The sequence below is a fragment of the Capra hircus genome, chromosome 27 (assembly GCF_001704415.2).
Source record: "Capra hircus breed San Clemente chromosome 27, ASM170441v1, whole genome shotgun sequence".
NCBI classification, from domain to species: Eukaryota; Metazoa; Chordata; class Mammalia; order Artiodactyla; family Bovidae; genus Capra; species Capra hircus.
In genome coordinates this window covers 18,787,056-18,809,633 of record NC_030834.1, presented here as the reverse complement: position 1 = coordinate 18,809,633, position 22,578 = coordinate 18,787,056, and the positions used below count along the sequence as shown (strand labels likewise).

At 40.9% G+C, this 22,578-nt stretch overlaps 1 protein-coding gene across 2 annotated transcripts in view; it reads right to left on the bottom strand.

Annotated features, from left to right (window-relative positions):
* The window catches only part of GSR (glutathione-disulfide reductase), a 45,006-nt gene continuing 22,780 nt past the window's right edge, over positions 353–22,578 (bottom strand). The window contains exons 6-13 of one of the 2 annotated variants that reach the window (XM_018041989.1): positions 21,301–21,355; positions 15,564–15,663; positions 13,661–13,747; positions 11,650–11,808; positions 8,878–8,989; positions 6,687–6,818; positions 5,761–5,894; positions 353–3,247 (exon numbers count right to left, since the gene is read on the bottom strand). In XM_018041989.1, coding sequence (XP_017897478.1) covers positions 3,098–3,247; positions 5,761–5,894; positions 6,687–6,818; positions 8,878–8,989; positions 11,650–11,808; positions 13,661–13,747; positions 15,564–15,663; positions 21,301–21,355 — 929 coding nt within the window. In that variant the 3' untranslated portion in view covers positions 353–3,097. The remainder of the gene's footprint in view (positions 3,248–5,760; positions 5,895–6,686; positions 6,819–8,877; positions 8,990–11,649; positions 11,809–13,660; positions 13,748–15,563; positions 15,664–21,300; positions 21,356–22,578) is intronic. The other variant, XM_018041988.1, reaches the window with a different exon arrangement.

Here is a 22,578-nt window from a genome sequence, read left to right as displayed (position 1 = left end):
AGCACTTAAAGTACACTATTTAAAACCTAGAAATGACTGTATACAATCATTCTTACCTTTAAAATGTTGACTTTGATCTTTATTGATGAGTCAACATGCTAAATTATTGTATCAATGGTAATGGCAAAAAAAGAGTATTTCTCAGAGTAGAGCACAATAGAAATCATTTTCTGTATCTACCTGTTTCCCTGGAGGTCAGATTCACGCAAAAATTCATGAAAAGTTTGAAGGCCTGAAAATCCTGCATACCTATTTTTCACAAAAAAAGTTAAGGATTAAAACATTATGGTTAGAGTTACAGGGCTCTTTTTAAATATAGATCTTAGTCTCAAAAATCACACAATCACATACCTTTGTCCTTGTGCAGCCAAATTTGCTGTATAATATACCAGGAATATTACAAAACTGAAATAGAGAATACAGAAAATGATCGACACTAAGTAGAAAGTGACATATACGAGGTGAACACATAGTGCAGACCGCCTAATGTGACAAGGAATTATGGGAATACATATGCATTAGACTGTGAAAGAAAAGTCTTCACAAAGGTGGTGTTAGTCAAGCATTGTAAAGAGTAGATTGCCATTAGCGTCTGATTACAGATGGCCACAAGTTTACCCCTCTTCCCAATGACAGTTGAAGTCCAATTCACTCTTAAATCCTCTGTGACTTGCTTAACTGATAACATATAGTATTAGCGACATTCTAGAACTTCCAAGGTTAGGTAATAGGGCTTGCAGTGCCTGTCTGGGGATCCTGAAACAATCTCTGGGAGCCCTGAGCTTCCATCTAAGTCTATCAACTCGGAGACGGCCATGCTAGAAAGGCCACACGTGGGCAGTTTGGTTGACAGCCCCGGCTAAACCCAGTCTTTTAGTCATCCCTGTCCAAGTGTCTGACACACGGACGATTGTTTTAGACTCACTAAGCCAGCCCATCTGCCATATGAACACCACCAGTTGATTTTTATCAACATCAACAGAAGAGTCATCCTTGCAAGCTCCTTCCTGCTCCAATTTCTGACCCGCAAAATTGTGAAGTATAATAAAATGATTGCTAGGTTAAGCCTGTTTTCAAGCGGTTCGTTATGTATCAGTATACTACCAGATCATCAGGTTTAACAAGCGGGAAAGAACATTCAGCTAACACATACTCTTCAGCTCCAGTCAAGTTGAACTTTATCATCCCCCATGTATACATGGCCATCTCTGCCCCACTGAACCTCCCACATCCTCTGACCTCCTCCACAATCCCCAATTCCAAATCCTGCATACCTCTTTCTTTCTTAGTTTTCCCAGAAAACTGGTAGTTTCTGCTTCCTCTGAACTTGTATCCTTCCACCGCTCCAAAGCCTCACTAGGATGGCACCTCCCTTTTTCCCACAAGAGTACAAATTTGTGTCTACTGTCCCAATTAATTAAGAGTGCCCTTCCCACTCTCCAAAGTGTCCCATTCTAGTCAATAAATTATATGGTCACTCCATGCTTAACATGCTGCTTTGAATCCCAGTTATTTGTGTAGAATTCTTTCTCTTATGCTAGATTATACGGTTACTTAAAGAAACCAAGTACTACAAGCTTTCCTTCCTACTGAGCACCTACACCGCGTTGCCACATGTATCTGAGCCTTCAGTAGCAACTTGGGTGATCAGCTTGCAGGCTGGACCGAGCTGAGGACAAATGAGAAAGAAGACTAACACTTGGAAAAGGTTATTTCCAGGTTGGTTTACTCTGGAACCAGAAAAAAGGCAGTGTGGAGGGCTCCTGAGATAGAAGGAAACCCACCAGGTCAGCAGAGCCCAGGACTGCAGGCCACGACCTTTTGGCTGGTGGAGAACAGGCAGTGATTATGTCAGTTCACGTCCAGGTTTTCAGACCCTGTTTTCTCGACATGACAGATATATAACCTGGCTACTAGTGACAGTTTTCTTTTGTTGAGACTGGACCTACTTAACCGTCAGTGCAGCGGCAACCTGGCCATGGCTAACCAGAAAGACATTCAGTAAAAGCGTAATGACAGAAGTCAGTAGCACTAAGTCACTACTGAAAGCCAGGGGAAAATGTAACCAGCTTACCTAACCTAGCTGGTAAAGGCTAATGGAAATAAAATGCCAAAAACTTATGATTTCTCAACCATTATATTCACTAAATGTTTCTATTATGCCTCTGGTCTTACAAAAGCAAAATCTCTTTTCTCTCCCATAAGGTCTTAAGCCTACTTAACATAGCTCACTTTGGCCATCTGACCCTTCAATCTGAAATATTCTCAGAAAATGAACTGTCACCCATTAACTCATAACAAATTTTATAAGAAGGAAAGACTGTGATTTTATTTTCAGATTTTTGGAAAGAGTTTTCAAAAAATAAAATGACAAGAACACATACAAAAATTGCAACCATTCACTGAACTATGAGCTCTTAGCATAGGAAAGGCCTTTTGAAGTATTTGAGTCCCTCTCCTTCTGAAAGCCAGAGTCACTTCTCAAATATCCCTCACGCAACCAGCCTCCTCAAATCTTTCCCAAATTTGATAAACTTCATCTCTTAAAAGTTAACAGGAATCATTTTAAATCATTTAGAACAAAAGAAAGAATAAAATACAGGAGGTATGCCTCTTAAGTTATATGTTTTTAAAGAAAACTCACATCCTTGAAACAGCTTTGCAACATGCAGAGCACAGTACTGGCTTCATAAAAAACAAAATGACCCTGTACTTGCATTCTTTAAATGTGAAGAGCAGCTGTCATCCTCCTCTATAAAAATTAGCAAGCGATATTCATTCAGGTACATTCGTTTAACTATACTTCATATAGTTTTATACTTGGGATGAGGCTAAAACAACACAAAAACCAGCCAGCCCAGAGCTACTAATAAAACAAATAGGAATTACTGAGAGATGTGACCAAGTGAAAAATCAATCCGGAATAACAAAACAAATTTCTGATTACAGAATTAAGCTGACTGAAAATTTCCACACTTGGAAGATTCTGATTACGATAAAGAAATACGTAAAGTGGGAACAGTAAGTAAACGTGATGATTTGGCTCCTTCCTGAAGGTCTGCTGGTCCAGCTGCCAGCCATACAAGTCTCTGGGTTCTCAACGAAGTGTGACCAGTTCTTCTGAAGAGGTAGGATGAATAGCAACCGTGTTGTCAAAGTCAGATTTTGTTGCTCCCATTTTCACTGCAACTGCAAAGCCCTGCAGCATTTCATCACATCCAATTCCCTGCATATGAATTCCAACCACCTGCAAAAGAAAAGAAAAAAAATTTTTTTCCTCCACAATTGCATGAGCCAATTCCTTGTGATAAATCTCCTTCTAGGCATGTGCACACAGGCACACACACATTTGTACACTAGTGATTTTTTTTATTAGTCATGAGAGATACCTGGTATTTAAAAACCTCTAAAAAAACTTACATCTCTAATCCTGATATAGCATAAAACAGCCTATATAGCCCTGCATAATTCTGCCCCAACATCCCTCCACAGCCCACCTCACTCAGCTCTGCCAAAGGCTCTCCGCTTTCCAGCCTCATCAGCTTTCCTCCCAGCCTAAGGATTCACCACACTCTCTCCTGATGGAACACAGGCTGTTCCCTCTGTTCTGGACACTCTTTCCTCCCCTCTCAAGTGTTAAAGTCCCTTCATTCTTCAGATGGCTACATCTGCCTTTCCAACCAAGTTAAACCATCCATCACGTGAGCACTCAGTCCCAGTATTACTCCATCATGGTTCTGTCACAACTGCAAAGTTGTATTACTTGGGGAATGGACAATTACAGTCTGCCTTTCCCAGCAGACATTAATCTCTAGATGGAGGGGACCCTGTCCACTTTTGCTTTCCACTCTATCCATCTGGCCTAGCACAGAGATAGCTCTTAGAGGCACTCAACCCACACGTGCTGGCTGACTGCATAGATGACCATCGAGAGGCATTTGTTTCAAATCCCACTTTCCAATGAGGTTTCTAAATATATTTAAAAACTAGTTAGTGTTCATCTAGATATATTTAAAAACTAGTTACTGTTCATCTCCAGCAAATATTTTTAGAGTACATAGTCTGCTAAAAGACAAAGTTAAAGAATATAAAGTTTCACCACGAAAATATTGCGCTTCAAAACAAATCAGGAATATACTTAATATAACTGAACAGTACACTTGAAGATGATTAAGGTGCAAATTTTGTGTTTTATATATATATATATATATTTTTTTAACAGTTGAAAAAAAGTATATCTCAATATAAGACAAAGAAATCCGAAATCATACACTGCATATATTCAACATGGCTAAATTTTTAGATACCATGATCTAAACTGAGCCATAAACAGCTTCTAGTGATGGCATTAGTCTTATGTTATTTCTGTTCATATCCCACTTCTTAGCCTTTAGTTGACTGTCAGGTAATGTTTACCAAATGAATGAATGATAAACGGTATAAAGAAATAATGGATATGAAGGTGAAGGAGAAGTCGCTCAGTCATGTCCGACTCTTTGCGACCCCATGAACTGTAGCCTACCAGGCTCCTCCGTCCAGGGGATTCTCCAGGCAAGAATACTGGAGTGGGTTGCCGTTTCCTTCTCCAGAGGATCTTCCAACCCAGGGATCGAACCCAGGTCTCCCTCATTGGAGGCAGATGCTTTAACCTCTGAGCCACCAGGGAAGTCCATGGATATGAAGAGGTAAGTAACAACCTCACTGTTTTAATAACTGGACATCTCAGGCTGCCGAGAACATTCAGGGCAAGAGATGGCAACTTTTATCTTGCTGCCAAACTACTTACTTCTCTTCATACTGATTCTCTGCGTCTGTTAACTTTCAGTGACACTGATTTTTTTATAAGCCAGGGCCTGTCTCATGGCTGTTAGTGTAAGGCCCACTGATTCAGATTAGTGTCCTCTTTAATAAGAAAAGTTGGAAACTACATCTGAACCGTCCAGCATCATTTCTCATAGAGCCATGTTCCCAACGCATACTGCTAAGTTCCACCTGAATATTTAATTCCATTTATAGAAAAGTCCAATAAGCTGACCTAATATCAAAACAAAACCCATTTTTTTAATTATTTTTTTAAAAAAAGGAAACTGTTCAACTTCAAACCAAAATCACAATGAAATACCACTTCACATCCCTTAGGATGGCTACAATTGAAAAAAAACACAATAACAAGTGTTGGTGAAGGTGAAGAGGACCCGCAACCCTCGTATGTTGCCAAAGGGAACGTAAAATGGTGCAGTCACTGTGGAAAACAGTTTGGCAATTCCTCAAAACGTCAGATCACAAAAGATAACATTTTACTAAATAAACTTCTTTCTCACTGGTTATGTTAAATCTAAACTTCTCACATTAAATTCTTACACTTACCAATATTTCTGAGTTGCCTATCTGTTCTGGCCTATTGGTCAATGACATCCTTTTCCCCTTATGCTTTTCTTTTTTGGGGCCAAACCATGTCGCTTGTGGGATCTTAGTTCTGCAACCGGGGACTGACCGCAGGCTCCAACAGTGAAAGCACCAAGTCCTAACTGTCGGACTGCTAGGGAATTCCTCTCCACCGTACATTTTCAGTGCAGTGGAACCTTCTTTCTATGTGAAATATTATGAATAACTCCAATATAGAGAGACAGATAAAAGAGCGACTGTGCTGGCTGAACCAGAAAAAGCTTTACTAGGTCTCTTCCCTTCCCACCTCACGAAAACACCTCCACCCCTGCCAATCTTGAAGACACTCTTCAGCTTACTGGACTTGGCCCATACCTTTTCCTCTTTGTTGGCACAAACCATTTTCATCACACATCTTGTTTTCCTTTTGGTAACTGCATGATACATTGGGGTAAAGGTGGTAGAATAAGTCTTCACATTTTCTTTTCCATATTTATAAATGGCTTCATCTGTAAGGCAGGGGGGGAAAAAGCACCTATCAGAAACTGAAACAATTCCACTGAGCAATCAGAGAGATGGCCAGAAATACATAACCTGAATCAAGTCATGAAGGAAAATTAATTGAAATGACAAGGAAGGACACTCTACAACAGAAATGTCAGTATCATGAAAAAGACAAGCTAAGGAATTCTGTTTCTTGACTAAAGGAGACTAAAGAGGTATCAAAACTAAATATACTGTATTATCCTAGAATAAATCCAAGACATGGGGGAAAATGTTAAATGTAAACTTATCTGAGGTAATTGGCAAAATTTGAATAAGGTTTAAAGTTTAGATAATATTGCATGTATTTAAATATTCCCATTTGACACTGCTTCTGTAAGGCAATGGCCTTGTTCTTAGGTACTGAAGTATGTGTATGCAAATAGCGAGAAAACGATAAAGCAAAAATGTGATTGGCAGACAGGAGTCTTCTGGTGTTTCTGCAACTCTAAATTTGAAATTAGTTCAAACTAAAAAGCTTTAAAAAGTCAGACAGATAAAATGGGAGTGGGGAAAAGGAATCACACTTTCAAAGTAGTAACAGTTGGGGAAGAAACTGGAGACATGATAAGAAGCTGGCGCAAAAGGTGTTTCTGTAACATCTTATGGAAAACCTCAAATGAACTGTTTAGTCACCCCAATAAAAAGAATTATAATTTGGGGGGCTGAGATAGATTTAGTCAGCTGATAGACACCTAGCTAAAGTTAGCAGAGGAGGGGAAGAAACCAATAAATGACCTTCGTTTTTAACCACCTACCTTCTGTGAGTCCCACTGTCCCAATAGGGGGGTGGCTGAAGACCACTGTGGGGATGTTGTCATAGTCTAATTTGGAATCTTCTTTGCACTCAAAAAGTCTATGGGCAAGTTTTCGGCCAGCAGCAATCGCAACTACAAAGATATTTTAAAAATCAGTGTCTAGCTTATTGTTCATTTTAACAAAGCAGAATTGTTCTACTAATCATTTATTCATCTGGCTTAACACACAAGTTTTAAGTTTTTCATCAATGCTCATTACAATATCCATTTCGATATAATAAAGACCTATCAATGCCTTAGTTAACAATCCAGAACAATTTGCTTACACAAATTCTACACATTCCATTATGATCCCCCCATATCCAAGAGACACATTTGCAAGTTCACAAACATCTGGCAGTTACCTATTTTTTTAATTATACTTTTTATTTCATATTGGAATATAGCTTCTTAAGGGCTTCCCTGGTGGCTCAGATGGTAAAGAATCCACCTGCAATGCAGGGGACCTGAGTTCAATCCCTGGGTTGGAAAGATCCCCTGGAGAAGGGAATGCCTTCAGTATTCTTGCCTGGAGAATTCCATGGACAGGATTCCGGCCGGGGTTGCAAAGAGTCAGACACAACTGGGCAACTAAGCACACACGATAGCTGATTAACAATGTCGTGATAAGTTTCAGGTGGACAGCAAAGGGATTGAGCCATACATATACACGGATCTATTCTTTTCCAGTGGCAATTACCTCTTAATGAGGATATTAGCTTTTTGATACAATATTTACAGAGCAAACTATCTCAAGCATCTATTTCAAGCATCTTCAGTTCTACTTTAAAATCAGCTACTTCACAGGAATATTTTGTTTCTTTTAAAAATTATTTTTATTTCTTAATTTTTTAAAAAGTTTACCCTTCCTTAGCCTGTTTTTATTCCTAACAGTCTTTTAGAACAAATGCCTGAGTTCAACATAAGCACTGGTTTTTAATTTTATTGACTTCAAATTGACAAGAAGTTTTTTTTCCAAAGTAAGGCATCAGTAGGATATCGAAGAAATTTTCTCCACTTCGACAAACTTTTGGCTGTTCAATTATGTTATGAAGTCTTTGAAACTTTGCTTGTTTTGCTTTCGTTGAGAGAGCTTCCTAAAGGAGGTAAAAGGCTTTGGGTGTGTGACCAAGGAAGTTTCCATTGTGAGTAAGAACTGGGCGATTATGGAAAGGCCAGTGAGGCCCCAGAGGGGACAGAATGAAGCTGATGGAGGGATGCTGCCAAAAGAAGTGGGTAGAGAGCCTGAAACAACATCAGTTAACTCAGCACTAGGCGGAGGCATGGGATTCAGGGGATGGCCATCAATCTTAGTTTTATCAAGACTAAATAGGGCAGGAAATTGGGAGATTGGGATTAATATATACACGCCACTATATATAAAACAGAAGGCAGAGAAGGGGACGACAAAGGATGAGATGGTTAGATGGCATCATCAACTTGATAAACATGAGTTTGAGCAAGCTCCAGGAGTTGGTGATGGACAGGGAAGCCTGGCGTGCTGCAGTTCGTGGGGTCACAAAGAGTCGGACACGACTGAGCAACTGAACTGAACTGAATAAGAACTACTACTGTAAAGCACAGGGAACTGTTCTCAGTCCTCTGTAATGACCTATATGGAAAAAGAATCTGAAAAAGAGTGTCTATATGTATAACTGATTCACTTTGCTGTACACCTGAAACACAAAATTGTAAATCAATTACACCCCAATAAAATTTTTTTAAAAGACTAAATAGTATGTAAGAAATATATGATTAAAATATATATTTTCTTATAAAAATATAAGAAAGCCACTCTAAATCACTAGTTCCTAAAGCTACTTCCTTCCACGGTCATGAATACAACTTGGATTCTAATTTCTAGCACTGTTTAGAGGGTGACTGTATTATCTGTACAAAAGTTTCAGTCTTCACTAAGCATTTTAAAAATCTCTGAAAGAAAATTGAATACTACTAAAAGCATTCTCCAAGTAAAAATGGAAATTATTCAGAAAATGTCAGGTACCCAACCAACATCCATTTCAAAACATTTTTATCATAAAGACACTCATCTTTTCAACTTTGCTTGAGCTGATTTGACTGTAGAAAGCTCAACAGTTTATTTATATAACACACAGAGCCTCCCTAATCCCCCCAAAAGAAGAAACATTACCTGGAGTAAGAAGAGCTTTTCCACACACATCCCCAACTGCATAGACACCTTTTACGTTAGTATTCTGGAATTCATCTACTATGATGTGACCTTTGTCATCAGTTTGAATCCCCTAAAATTGTAAAGGGACATCAGGTAAGTATTTGGCCCATCTACAAAACCCAGCAACTCACATCTCTGGATCCGCCTCACTTCAGGCACCTCTTCAGCCTGAATCTCTAAGAAGCTACAAGACTCAACCACAGGATGAAAAACATCCTTGCAAGTTGACAAGTTTGGTGTCTTTTGCTGGACTTAAAAGGTAAATATTTTATCTAATTTTGAGGAGTTTTAACAGGATTTGACTTTGCATTGTACAATTCAGTGGGCCAGACAAGCCTTAGAAGGCATCACTCAGCTGTCAGACATGGAAACTGGCATCCCTGTGGAGTCCATCTAAGAGAGTGATTTTCCATTTCTCCCTTGGAAGCACTGCTCCTGAAGCATGCTAACTCATACTTCAGACGGGCATAGCCTGAAGCAGTCATCAAAAGCAGATTTCGTTGAAGTTTAGTTTTATCTTTAAAAACCCAAGCAAAATTTGTATTCTACTCTAAAACATATCAATGTTGCCTTTGACCAACTTTTTCTGCCCATACGTTGAGTTGAATTTTTGCTCCAAAAAGATGTATGATGCTTATCTTGTGGTTTTGCAGATCCCAGGTGTATATATGCCCAAATGAGAAGCAGAGAGGCATCAGGCATAGGGAGAAGGTAGTGTAGTGGTGAAAAGTACAGCCTTTGGAGCATGGAGATCTGGGTTCAAGTCCCAGCTCTGTCACTTACTACTGATAGTTATGAGACCTCCCATTTATCGACAAATACTTGCACTTCTAAATGAGGCATTCATGTAGTCACTGTGGATACAGAGGTAAATAATGCAGACATCTCTATTCCCTGCAGAGTTTACAAGCCTGGTGGACAATTTCTTATCTCTGCCCCTGGGCTCCTCACCCTTACCCCTAAAACAGTTGTTGGCAAGAATAAAGCAGGCTAGTATAGCACAGTGAACTCTTCTCAATACACTGTAATGACCTATATAAAAAAAGAATTAAAATAAAGAGTGGATATATGTATATGTAAAACTGATTCACATTGTTGTACAGCAGAAACTAATACAAAATTGTAAATCAACTCTATGCCAATAAATTTTTTTTGAAAGATTAAAGTAGGCTAGTACCATGTTGCCAAGACTTATGCAGAGTGATCATTCAATTTGCAGTCTGAAAATATATCAATACTGAACTGAGGGAAAATTTTTGCCTCATTTTAAAAAAATTCAGCAACTATAGTTGAAAACTGGACTAGCAATGCTTAGGTCTATACAATGGTACAACATCTCTCAAAAGGTGAAAAGGTGGATGAATAGCTTCATTAATATAAAAATAGATTACTAATTTTACTTTCACTGAATAATAAGATTAAAATCAAGTCCCTAAAATCAAGATTAAAAACATGTCCCTGGATATTTTACTCTTTTTAATTATGAAAAATGCCTTTTAGTGAAATGAAAAAGGGATGGAACTTAAAACAGATACTAATATTAGAATATAAACCAAACTGTCACATACTACTCAAGAGGCTCCATCAAATATACAGTGAAAAGTCACTCAGTCGTGTCTGACTTTTTTGCCACCCCATATAAACCTTCACCAAATATATAAAATATTCTATTATTACTAGTACAAGAATATAGCATATCAGAACAATTATCATTATCCTCACCGTCAGCAGCAGCTGGTTAACGTTTGCTGAGTTCATACTATAAGCCAGCATCTAGGCAAGCTACTTTGCATGCACTTTCTCATTTACTTTCTGTCTAACCCAATGTGACAAGTACTATTTTTATTTCCATGAAACAGTTAAAACTTAGAAGAGTAGCTAGGTGACTTGCCTAAGGCCATGAAACTGGTGTAAAGTTCAAAATCGGGTCAAACACTGGGACCCGCGCCCCAGGCTCTGAACCAGACTGTCCTTTAAAATTTTAAAGGACAAGTAAGAAAGATGGTACTGGCAGGTCAGCTTCATTGTGTCCAGTGCCACAATGTCCCGGACAAGCCACACACCCATCCATCACGGTAAGAGCGGCAGAGGGTAAGGAATAATTATCGGGCTTTAAAGAGACAGGTACCAGAGGACGAAGGAAATCTGTAATGAGGCTAGTCAGGAAATAGCAAGACAACGACCTGATCTAGAGTGAGGGCACCAGAAATGGAAAAAAAAAAAAAAACTTAAAAAACTTTCAAAGGCAGAAGCAATAGGATTTGATGACAGATTAGACAAATGAAAAGAATCGAACAGAACCCACTCAAGTTTTGGGGGGTCTGGGAGTGGATCAGGGGAAACCACAGGACTACAACTGATTCCAGAATGTTTTAGGCAAGGAGGGTGGTCAAAAACAAACTTCCGGTTACAATATAAGTAAGTATTAGGGATGCAATGTCTATAGTCACAAGATGACTATGGACAACACTGCTGTGAAGAGTGTATGTAAATCCCGAGTTCTCAACATACAGAGAAAAATTTTTCCTTTTTTCTTTCCTGCTTTCTTTTTATTGTACCTGTATGATAAGCCGGATGTCAGCTGACCCTTCTGCGGTAATCATTTCACAATATACATAAATCAAACCATCATGCTGTATTCTCTAAACTTACACAGTAATATGTATCAACCATTTTTAAACAAAATTGGGGTGAGGGGAAGAATATCATAGGCAGACTAGGTCAACTTACCAGTTTGTTTAAATTCAGGCCCCAGGAGTTTGGGTCCCGCCCAATGGCCCAGAGCAGGCAGTCAACATCTGCAATAGTGGTGAAGGTGGGTTTCCTACCAGGAATCGAAGTAACCATGCGGAGTTCCAGGCCTGAAGACGTTTTTTTAACTTCCCTGACCTATTGGCAAATACAAGTTATTAACTGGGGGTGTGGGGAATGGGAAGGAAAGCAAATAAACAGGAAACCAGAATTCTTAACATGTAAAAACTCTCCACTGAATACTGCAAATGATTCAGGATTCAGTGTGTGCGCTCAGTCACGTCCGACTCTTTGAGACCCCATGGACTGTAGCTTGCCAGGCTCCTGTCTGTGGAATTTTCCAGGCAAGAATACTGGAGTGGGTTGCCATTTCCTTCTCTAGGGGATCTTCCCGACCCAGGGATCGAACCCTCATCTTCTGCTTGGCAGGCAGACTCTTTACCACTGAGTCACTTGGGAAGCCCACGTGTGAGTCCTGCTGCTGCTGCTGCTGCTAAGTCGCTTCAGTCGTGTCCGACTCTGTGCAACCCCACAGACGGCAGCCCACCAGGCTCTGCCGTTCCCGGGATTCTCCAGGCAAGAACATTGGAGTGGGTTGCCATTTCCTTCTCCAATCATGAGTCCTACATGCTGATAAATTTACTTCTGCCCAAAGGCCACCCACACTAGAACTCTCTGGAGCCAAGACAGTATCCTCGGTGACCCCAAATCAGACAGCCAGTGGCCAGAAATGTCAACTCATGCCAAGACCCTAACACTTCAGCCTAAAAACAAAGTATTTTAAAGTGTACTTCAAAGCTGCAGTAAAATTTTAAATCACAAATCTAAGCACAGTGATTTGCAACTGGAGTTGGGGGAGGAGATGGGCTGTAGCAGCTTCATTAAGAATTTTCTAAACTGCACATGCTGGGAGGGATTGGGGGCAGGAGGAGAAGGGGGCAACAGAGGATGAGATGGCTGGATGGCAACACCGACTCGATGGACGTGAGTTTGAGTGAACTCAGGGAGATGGTGATGGACAGAGAGGCCTGGTGTGCTGCAATGCATGGGGTCACAAAGAGTCAGACACGACTGAGCAACTGAACTGAACTGAACTGCACAATCCTTGCTTCTCCCAGGACACTCTTAGGATCAGGGAGGAGGGTAAGATTAGGTCAGGAGGGTAAAGGACATACAAAGTTTAGTGAGAGTCCCAAGGGGATTCTGATGTTGACTTTCACCACCAGTCTAGACTTCAGCATTTACAAAGCAACTTCACATTTATTATTTTACTTATGATATGGCCTATGCTGAAAGGACAAAGGTTTTGAGGGGGAAATCATTTTTACAAGGCTTATACTCATGGAAAAAAATCTAACAAGTAGGTGATTCCCTGAGAACTAAAAAAAACAATATATACATATATATATAGTCACTTTGTCATTGTTTTCATCTACAAAACTCAATGAAATGCTTTCAAAAGAGATTCCATAATAATATTTCCTGAAAAAAGTATAAACCTGAAAAATAAGGATGTTCAATGAAGACTGTGATTTTTTAAAAAACATTTATTATTTTATCTATCACATATTTATCTAGCTGTTCTGGGTCTTACTTCTGCAGGCAGGATCTTTGATCTTTATTGTGGCATGTGGGACTGAGCTCCCTGACCAGGGATCAAACCCAGGCCCTCTCTGCTGGGAGTGCAGTCTTAGCCACTGGACCATCAGGGAGATGAGGACTCCCTGATGAGGAGGAGTTGGAACACAAAAATTATAGTTTTAGTTCCAACTAAACTAAATTCAACTACCAGATTCCTAATCTTTTATACCTTAGACTTCATTAAAAGATTAATGTGAAATACAGCTTCTTAGGATAAAGAAAAGACTTGGAAGTACTCTAGAAAGGAATAAACCAACTGGGGTACATGTAATTTGTGTTGATAGAACTAGTGGGGCGCAGGACAGATGGACGACCAAGGGTGGTGAGCTCTTCCAGGGCTTGGTCGTACCTGGGAGTACTTCAGCACCTCAATGCCAGCATTCTCCAGCTCTTCGGTACAGTTGGAACTGATTATTGAATCAAAAGTTCTAAGCACCTGCATACAGAGGCAGCCGAGGGATGGGTGGCAGGAAAGAATAAAACCTGATTAAAGACATGCTACAAACCTGGGAGGAAATTTCAGCATCAGTCCCCCTTTCTTCTTCATTCATGGCCACATTGTGAGTTTTTTTTAACCATTTTAAAAAACTAAAACATAGTTAATTTACAATGTTGTCCTAGTTTCAGGTGTACGGTAGAGTGAGTCAGTTATACATACACATTATTCTTAAGTATTTATTTGGCTCTTCTGCATCTTTCGTTGTGCCACGTGAACTGAGCTGCAGCATGTGGGATCCAGCCCCCTGACCAGGGACTGAATCCGGGCCCCCCCACACCAGGAGCCCATAGTCAGCCACTGAACCACCAGGGAAGCCCCAGTGGTGAAAAACACATAACGTTAAATTTAGCCATCTCACCATTTCTAAGGACACAGTTTGATGGTGTTATGTATATTTGCATTGTTGTGCAGCCAGAATCTTCCCCCTTGCAAAACTGAGACTCTGGGAGTGGGGGAGGGATAAATTAGGAGGCTGGGATTAACATATGCACACTAGTTTATGCAAAACAGATAACCCACAAAGACCTACTATATAACACAGGGAACCACACACAATATCATGTAATAACCTATAAGGGAAGAAAATTTGAAGAATATATATAGGTATATAGAACTGAATCAATGGTGAACACTTGAAACTAACATGATACTGGAAATCAACTAGACTTCAATAAAAAAAAACTGAGACTCTGTATCCACTAAACAGCTCCCTGTTTCCTTCCCCCAGGGACTGGAATAATAATCCAATACTATCTGACCATATGAAATTGATTTTCAGAGTAAGAAATTTCAAATTTCTTTCAGAATAAGAAATTAACCTGGCAGTCTGCTCAATTTAACTAATATTTACGTTTAAGCCTGTGGCAATACCACTCCATTTTCTGTTTCTCTGAGCATAGGTATTCTAGATACCACATATAAGTGGAATCATAATATTTATCTTTTTGAGAGTGGTGTATTTCATTTACCATAATGTCCTCAAGCTTCATCATGTTGCAGCATGTGTCAGAATGTCCTTCCTTTTAAAAGCTGAATAATATTCCATTTTGTGTGGATATACCATACCTTTGTTTATCCATTCACGTGTTATCAGACATTTGGGTTGCTTCTACCTCTTAGCTATTGTAAATAATGCTGCGACGAACATAGGTAAGCAGGTATCTTTGATATTTCCTTTTAATGTAAAGAACGTACTAAATTTTGACTGAATGTTAATAATGCAATACTATCTGACTATATGAAACTGATTTTCAGAATAAGAAATTAACCTGGCAGTCTGTTCAATTTAAGTAATATTTATGTTTAAGCCTGTATGCTTTATTAGGGCATCGGATACTACCCACTACTTCATGACAGAAACACCAGCCAGGGTGCCCACTGTTCTCAACTAGCAGCTGGGGGAGGAATATTGGTCCTAATCCTGCCTACTATGCAGCTCCATGAGGAACAGAATACACACTCTGCACCTTGTATTTATTGACAGCATAAGAGGAAATGTTCCCTGTATTTTTTTTTTTTTTTTGGCTGCTCTGGGTTTCACTGTTGCACATGGGCCTTCTCTAGTTGTGGCAAGTGGGGGCTACTCTCTAGTTGTGAAGCACAGGCTTAGTTGACTCAAGGCATGTGGAATCTTCCCAAACCAGGGATCAAAACCCAATCCCCTGCATTGGCAGGCAAATTCTTAACCACTGAACTACCAGGGAAGTCCTCCCTGTAAAGTTTTTAAAAGATCAACATCAAGAACAGATTTTACCTTATCATGGCGTATCATTATTGATGTCTTAGAACCCAGGGCAGACAGGATGCCAGCTATTTCCACAGCGATGTAACCAGCACCAACAATGACACTGCGGCTACAAGAGCAGAGGGTTACGATCGGTAAATCAGCTCATTTTAGAATAAATGTAGATTTACAGAAAAGCTAAGTATATCCCTGCCCAGGTTTTCCTAACGTCAACATTTTATATGTATAGCAGCACTATTCAGAATAGGCAAGACGTGGAAACAGTCTAAATGTTCATCGGCAGCCAAATGGGTAAAGAAAATGTGGTGCACGTATACAATGGAATACTACTCAGCCATAAAAAGAAAGAAGCGATGCCATTTGTAGCAGCATGGATGCAAGTGGAGGTTATCATACTAAGTGAAGTAAGTCAGCAAGAGAAAAACAAATGCCATATGACATCACTTACATGTGAAATCTAAGATACGACGCAAGCGAACTCATCGACAAAGCAGAAACAGACTCATAGAGGACAGAGTTGTGCCTATGAGGGGAGGTTGAAGAAGGGGGGGACTGGGAGTGTGGGGTTAGTAGATGTAGCGTGGATGGACACGGTCCTACTGTATAGCACATGGACCTATATTCAATGTCCTGGGGGAAGTCATAAAGAAAATCAATACCAAAAACAATGTACAAGTGTAACGGGTCACTTTGCTGTAGAAATTAACACAACATTGTAAATCAACTATAATTTTAATTAAAAAAAAATAAAGTTAACATCTTACAAACCATGGTTTCCACAGGACTGGAAAAGGTCACTTTTCATTCCAATGCCAAAGAATATTCTAACTACTGCATAACTGCACTCATCTTACATGCTAGTAAGGTAATTCTCAAAATCTTTCAAGCTAGGCTTCAACAGTAGGTGAACTGAGAATTTCCAAATGTAAAAGCTAGATTTAGAAAAGGCAGAGCAATCACAGATGAAATTGCCAACATATGCAAGATGACAGTTAAAAAGCAAGCGAATTTCAGAAAAACATCTACTTCTGCTTCATTGACTACACTAAAGCCTTTGACTGTGTGAATCACAACAAACTGTGGAAAATTCTTAAAGAGATGGGACCACCTTTCCTGCCTCCTCGGAAGCCTGTATGCAGGTCAAGAAGCAACAGTTAGAACTGGACATGGAACAACAGACTGGTTAAAAATTAGGAAAGGAGTATGTCAAAGCTGTACACTGTCACCTTGCTTATTTAACTTATATGCAGAGTACATCATAAGAAATGCCAGGCTGGATGAAGCACAAGCTGGAATCAAGATTGCTGGGGGAAATATCAATAACCTCAGATATACAGATGACACCACCCTTATGGTGGAAAGCAAAGAGGAACTAAAGAGCCTCTTGATGAAGGTGAAAGAGGAGAGTGAAAGAGCTGGCTTAATACTCAACAATCAAAAAAACAAAGATCATGGCATCTGGTCCCATCACATAATGGCAAATAGATGGGGAAACAATGGAAACAGTGACAGACTCTTTTCTTGGGCTCCAAAATCACTGCAGATGGTGACTGCGGCCATGAAATTAAAAGATGCTTGTACCCTGAAAGAAAAACTATGAGAAACCTAGACAGGATATTAAAAGTAGAGACATCGCTTCACTGACAAAGGTCCATCTAGTCAAAGCTATGGTTTTTTCCCAGTAGTCATGTACAGATGTGAAAGTTGAACCATAAAGAGTGGTCCAATAAGAACTGATTCTTTTGAACTGTGGTGTTGGAGAAGACTCTTGAGAGTACCTTGGACTGCAAGATCAAGCCAGTCAATCCTAAAGGAAATCAGTCCTGAATATTCATTGGAAGGACTGATGCTGCAGCTCCAGTACTTTGGCCACCTGATGCTAAGAGCCAACTAAAAAATAAATAAATAAATAAAAATAAATTTAAAAAAAGAGCCAACTCAGTGGAAGAGACCCTGATGCTGGCAAAGACTGAGGGCAAGAGGAGAAGGGGGCAATAGAGGATGAAATGTTTGGATGGGATCACTGACTCAACGAACAGGAGTCTGAGCAAACGCAGGGAGATAGTGAAGGACAGGGAAGCCTGGAGTGCTGCAGTCCATGGAGTTGCAAAGAGTCGGACACACTGAGTGACTGAACAATAACACACTGTGGTACAGCTGTCAAAACTGACTCTGGCACATTACTGTTGACCAAACTCCAGACTTTATTCAGATTTCATCTGTCTTTCCATTCATCTCCTTTTTCTGTCCAGTTCAGGATAACATAGTCATCTTAAGCAGAAAATATCCTTCTGTAGAAGGGAAATATATTTTTAGGTGTTTAAAAAATTCCTTAGCTTCGTTTCTTCGGAGAGGAAATAAAAAGCCTTTGAAGCTAGAGATGATTCCTTACGCAATGATCTTCATACCTAAAACTAAAATTGGCATAGTTCTAACGACTATTATTCCCCTCTAGCTCAGTATTTCTCCTTGATCACTGTTAAATCCTATCAGTCTTTCCAAGATGATGAAAGGCCAATTTAAGCAAGCCATTTTAACTTGTAGGATAGATCTACAATGAAACTAGATGTCCTGAATAAATTCTGGTCTAAGAAAGCAACTTAAACTCTAGATAAATGTTTGGACGAAGGTCTGAGTCCACAACGGGGAAGCTAACCCCAGTTCCTAACTTCCCCACTGCAGCCTACAGAAAAAGTGCCCTCTCGGCCCCTTTTGGGATTGGCGTTCTCTCAAGCTTTGAACACAGTCATACTACCAGTACAATGCTTGGGTAAGAAGTAAGCAATCAGGGGAGAAGAAAGGAAACCTTTCTTTAGTATCTTCTACAGGTAAGGTGGGCTTCCTTTGTAGCTCAGTTGGTAAAGAATCTGCCTACAATGCAGGAGACCTGGGTTCGATTCCTGGGTTGGGAAGATCCTCTGGAGAAGGAAATGGCAACCCACTGCAGTATTCTTGCCTGGAGAATCCCATGGACTGTAGCTTGCCAGGCTTCTCTGTCCATGGGGTCATAAGAGCCGGACATGACTTAGCAACCAAACCACCACCACCACCACCACAGGTAAGGTATCCGTGCTGTGAGTCCCAGTCTTTAGAGGGCTTCAGTCTGATGGAGGATCTGGAATGAACCCAAGTGGCTGCGGGGAGGCTGGAACACGGATCCTGTGGAACACTGTGGAGCAGGGAGTTCTCCTCGCAACGGTATGATCAGAGGTAAGAACTCTCTCATACAACCCAGCGTACAAAAAGAGAACTGTCTAATTCGGAAACTAGGAAATAGCTCTTCTTCCCTCTCTACCATCCCTTTTTCTTTTATACGTTGACTCATTCCTTCCTTTGGGTCTTTGCTCCTGAGTCCCTCCTTTTCCCTTTCCATCTTCTCTCTCTTGCCCAAACATTTCTTATTTAAGTCCTACTTTTGTTAAGTGTTGCGCTGGACGCCATGGGTAGCAATCCCTGAACTTGAGGAATTCCTGAGGGGAAACGCGCCCAGGGGTCCGCTAAAGCACAGGAAACAACACGCAGTTCCTGCATGGGAGAGGTCACAGGAAACACTCCTGATTCAGAGATGTATTCTCAGCAGAATGGATATACAAGAAATAGGTGAGAAATAGGTGAGAAATCTTCAAGGAGGTCAGTGTTCCCCTCTCAGCTTCCACAGGACCGTCTTGTCCACTTCTTACCACTAAAGTAACCACTGGAAACAATCTTTTCATTTGCTTTGGTTTAGAACAAAAAAAAGGAATTTATTGATTCATGTAACCAAGAAGTTCTGGCTTCAGGTATGGCTGCATCTAGGTGCTCAGACGCTGTGGTCCCTTAAAGACGCTCAGCTTTGCACTTCATGTTGGCTTCATTCCCAGGCTCCACGCTGTGATACAGACTGCCAGGGTAATGAAGACCCAGTGGCATGGTCTTAAGAAGCTGAAGCTACGGCTGGGGGCAGACACCCAGGCTTGTGGAGTCTTGATTTAAAACACCAGTTTTCAGTAGATGAAAACTCAGTAAGTTAGGTAAACACTGCGAACCAAGAACAACCTCCACGTTCTCTTTCTTACCCTAAATGCCTACAGGTCTTGGAGAGTCTCCAGGAGAGGAGGGGGGTGGCCACAGCTCACCCTGGGGACACAGACACTTTGGCTGCCACCCAAGGGAGGCCTCCACCACGTGGAAACAGTCTTAAATTCTGCTGGGTCCCCAGAGTTCTTCTCTTTCCCTCAGTACGGCCCTCAGAATTCCCTGCCCCACAGTATTCCACAGGGTCTGTGCTCAAGCCTCCCCTCAGCCATAAGCCCAATGAAGGCAAAGCTGGATCATACGGCCCACAGCACGTGTTAACCTCACCTACAGAATTTGTTCCTTCTTTGATTATTCACTTACTTACCAACATAACAATGATAAAGGAGTCTTTTCCTGTGTTTCCAGAGTCTTATTTATAACACGCAATATATATATTCACTTCCGAAACTTGCATTGCTACCTACAGAAGTTTCATAAATGGTTTAAAAATATGTAACAGATATCTAGAATGAAGCTTCTCTGAGTCTAGACTTAATTATATCATTTAAACACGATGAGTCACAACCACATTTGTGTATATTCTCATGTCTCACATCCATCATCCCTAAAACTAAAAAGATCATGAAAAAAGGCTGCTCTCTTAACATGCTGCCATGTCCCAGCAAACCTAAACAACCTGCTTGCTCTTCTCTAAGTCAGAAGATGACCTGGTCTGAATATCGTAATGGGACATTTTCACAGCAGCCATGAAAATGCCAGGACGCCCTCTTGTCCCTTGTGAACAGTCTGTGGCTACAGGTGAATCAAAGTAAAGAAGCGAGCAGGGATTATGAGTCACCCACCAGGAAGGCCTTTATGTAAAAGCTCGGGATTAAGACCTCACAGTGGACTGGCAGCGCCCACCGAGGGAGCAGCGGAGTTGAGCAACAGTAACAATGACTCCAGGAGTGAGTAAGCGCTACTCACAGGAGATAAAGACCAGTCTCTGGGCTAACAGGGCCCCTCCTCCTGTTCCCCGGTGCCCTCACAGTTAGCATGAGTGAGGGGAGCACCCCTCTCATCCAGCAAGCCTGCAACTGGCCATTTCTTCCATAAGAACTTCCCTGGTGGCCCAGTAGCTGGAATTCCATGCTTCCACTGCGGGGGCTGTGGGTTTGATCCCTGCTCGGGGAACTAGGATCCCATGTGCTGCGTGGTACAGCCAAAAACAAAAGAGAGAGAAACCATCTTCCTTGTTATATTTTCTCTCTGTGTGTATCTAAACCAGTGGCAGAGGTTTACAAAGGTTATTTGGATAAACACATATAAATGACACCTTCAGGAAACCTATTTTTGTGTGACTGACAGAGGCTTCATTTATCCAGAGGCCTCAGCGCTAGCCGCTCTGAAAACCTGAAATGAGTCACTTTAGACACATCATCAATGTATGCTCTGTCACGCTGAAGAGAGAAGATAGTTTTAGGATTTCAGTGCTTATTCTCAAACCTCCCCCTGCGTTTGAGTCTGGTCCTAAACATCTTATCATGGCCTCGGACTGAAAGCATGAAAAGATTTGAGTCATTTATTGTGGGGCGTTCATGAATGAGAGACCCAAGGTCATAAAAAGAAAAGAGCTGGGAGAAGAGAATCCAGGAAACCCCTACACATAACATCTGGGAAGAGGAAGGAGAAGAAACATTAGGAGGCTGAGGGAGAATGGACACGGAGGTCAGGGAGGAAAGCGGCTTACCGAGGCAACTCTTCCAGCTGAAAAAACCCATCGCTGGTTATTCCTAGGCTGGCACCTATGTAGGGAAAGGCAATATAGTCACACCAATGGAGCTTTCTTTTGTAAAAGAATCATATTCTATGCACAAACGAAACACCTTCTCAGCTCATCACTGTTTTGATGAGTTCTGTTAGAGTCTCCACTCAGGAAGCTGCCAATGGAAGCTGCCAATCAAATCTTCCCAAAGTCAACATTTTAATTTCCTCTGCCGTGAAGACTAAATAACTATTAAATTCCTTTGAGAAATTAAGATCTCAGGTCCACCCTCAAATGGCTCACTATCTTGGTTCTCTTCTTCCTCCCTTTTTTCCTTCAAAGGTTTTAACCAACTCTCCCTTCATTGCGGGGAGACTTCCAAATGCATAGTTTCAGTTTTGACCTTCTCCCCAGGCTCCAGTTCCGTATTTCTAACTTTCCTGCTATAAGATTCTATTCTGCTTCAAACTTGCTATTTTCCAAATTGAACCTTAAGTTTTATAATATCTCCCGAACTATATCCCTTTCTCATTTACCACTTCAGTTAAAAAGACCATCTTCCATCAATAATCCAAAGTCTCGAGCTTCCCTGGTGGCTCAGTGGTAGAGAATCCGCCTGCCAATGCAGGAGACAATGGGTTCAATCCCTGATCCGGGAAGATTCCCACACGCCCCAGAGCAGCTAAGCCCAGGTACCACAACTATTGATTGAGCCTGTGCTCGAGAGCCCAGGAGCCAAAAGTACTGAGCCCACGTGCCCTAGAGCCCGTGCTCTGTGACAAGAAAAGTCACCGCAATGAGAAGCCCTTGTACCACAAGTACAGAGTAGCCCCCGCTCTCCCCAACTAGAAAAAAGTGCACACAGCAACAAAGACCCAACACAGCCAAAAATAAATAAATATAATTATTTAAGAAAACAAATAATCCAAAGTCTTGAGTTCTCAATTGTGATTCCTTCTTTTAACAACCATCTCATCAGTTATTAAAAATACTACATTTTGCCAAATTTAATGCACAATGATTAAGGACACAGCTTGATTTCAGAAGTATTGAACATTTTCTAAAAATGTGTCTTGGAATCAGTGAAATACAGTAGCTGGCTTTTCCTTCTGTGTTTCCTGTCTGCTCCCTTCTCCTAGTGCCTGGCATAGAGCAGTGGCTCAGTAATGTCTGCAGAGCTGAACTGAGTTCTTCCACCACATTTCAGACAATAACACTGTAGTTCAGAACCTATTACCACCTCCAGCACATTCTACTGTAGCA